The following is a 1,098-nucleotide window of genomic DNA, read 5'->3' as shown; positions in this document are numbered from 1 at the left end:
GGGCGGGGCCCCACTGGGGGTCCCACCGGGCTCTCCAGTTCCCGCCCCTCCGCTCCCGGGAGGAACCCTCCTCCCCCGGGGCTCGGCCAGCTGGGAGCGGTTAGTAACCGTTAGACGCTGCTCTCTGTGCCTGCACCCCAAGCCCCGCGTGTACCTGTTCCCACAAGGTCAAAACGCACATTTTTCTTTTTAAAGAAATATTGATTCCAACGCCCCTGGGTGGCGCGGTTCCGAATCAGTGTTTGCTTCACTGCAGGTCCGGAGGGATGCAGGCAAGGCAATGGGGGCTGTGGAGGGCGCTCACACACCGGGCTTCGGGCCCATCAGGACAAGGTCTAGTGTGGGATGACGGCTGAGGGGCCCCTGTAGGTCCGAGCTGAGGGCAGCCCGCCCTTCGGAAGCTCTAGGTCTGCGCCCTCAAACTGCAGCTGGCCCAGGGTGGCTGCTGCCCCCTCGGGTTCTGGCAGCTGCGGCAGCGATGAGCACTAGGGCCAAGCAGGCAGCAGTGACCAGGGCGGTCATTTTGGAAGAAGGTGGTCACCATCACCTGTCCAGGGCTGCCTTTGCTGCCCCCAGGTCTCCTCCTGGCCCCCTACCCCCACCCCCAACATGCCTCCATGGCGAAGGGCATTTTCCAGGGTCTGACTCTTGGCTTCAAGGAACCTGCCCCCACCTTAGGCTCCAGGAGTTTCCAGCTGTTGGCCTTGAGTTGCTGTAGCTCCAGGAACTTGAGGGTCACATCCTCGATAGAGAGCTGCAGGAGGTCCCAGAAACCCGCCAGGTCCTGGAAGGTGGGCACAGGGAACGCAGTGGGGTCCTGCAGAGGAAGGAGACATGAGGGTCAGGAATGTCTGCGCCCCAGCCAGGACCCGGGAAAGCCCCGCCCACCCTCAACTTGGGAGAGTGGGGTGGGGTGGGGGGAGTGGGAGACAGGGAGGCAAGAAACCCTTTGACAAACACCTGGTCCCACCTCCAGGCACACACCCTGGGCACCTTGCAGGCACACACGTCTGACAGGCTCTGCACCCAGGGGCACTCACCATGCTCTGCTGACACAGCCTGAAGAACTGCAGAACATTCTGGGGCAGGAGAAGCTGC

At 62.9% G+C, this 1,098-nt stretch overlaps 1 protein-coding gene across 1 annotated transcript in view; it reads right to left on the bottom strand.

Annotated features, from left to right (window-relative positions):
* Positions 1-335: 335 nt before the first annotated feature.
* DLGAP3 (discs large homolog associated protein 3) overlaps positions 336-1,098 on the bottom strand; it is a 56,664-nt gene continuing 55,901 nt past the window's right edge. Inside the window, exons 13-15 of the mRNA XM_015572778.1 lie at positions 1,041-1,098; positions 614-817; positions 336-485 (exon numbers count right to left, since the gene is read on the bottom strand). Of these exons, the coding sequence (XP_015428264.1) occupies positions 336-485; positions 614-817; positions 1,041-1,098 (412 nt within the window). The remainder of the gene's footprint in view (positions 486-613; positions 818-1,040) is intronic.

This window comes from Myotis davidii, unplaced genomic scaffold (assembly GCF_000327345.1).
Source record: "Myotis davidii unplaced genomic scaffold, ASM32734v1 scaffold88, whole genome shotgun sequence".
NCBI lineage: Eukaryota > Metazoa > Chordata > Mammalia > Chiroptera > Vespertilionidae > Myotis > Myotis davidii.
This window is presented reverse-complemented; position numbering and strand designations above follow the sequence as displayed.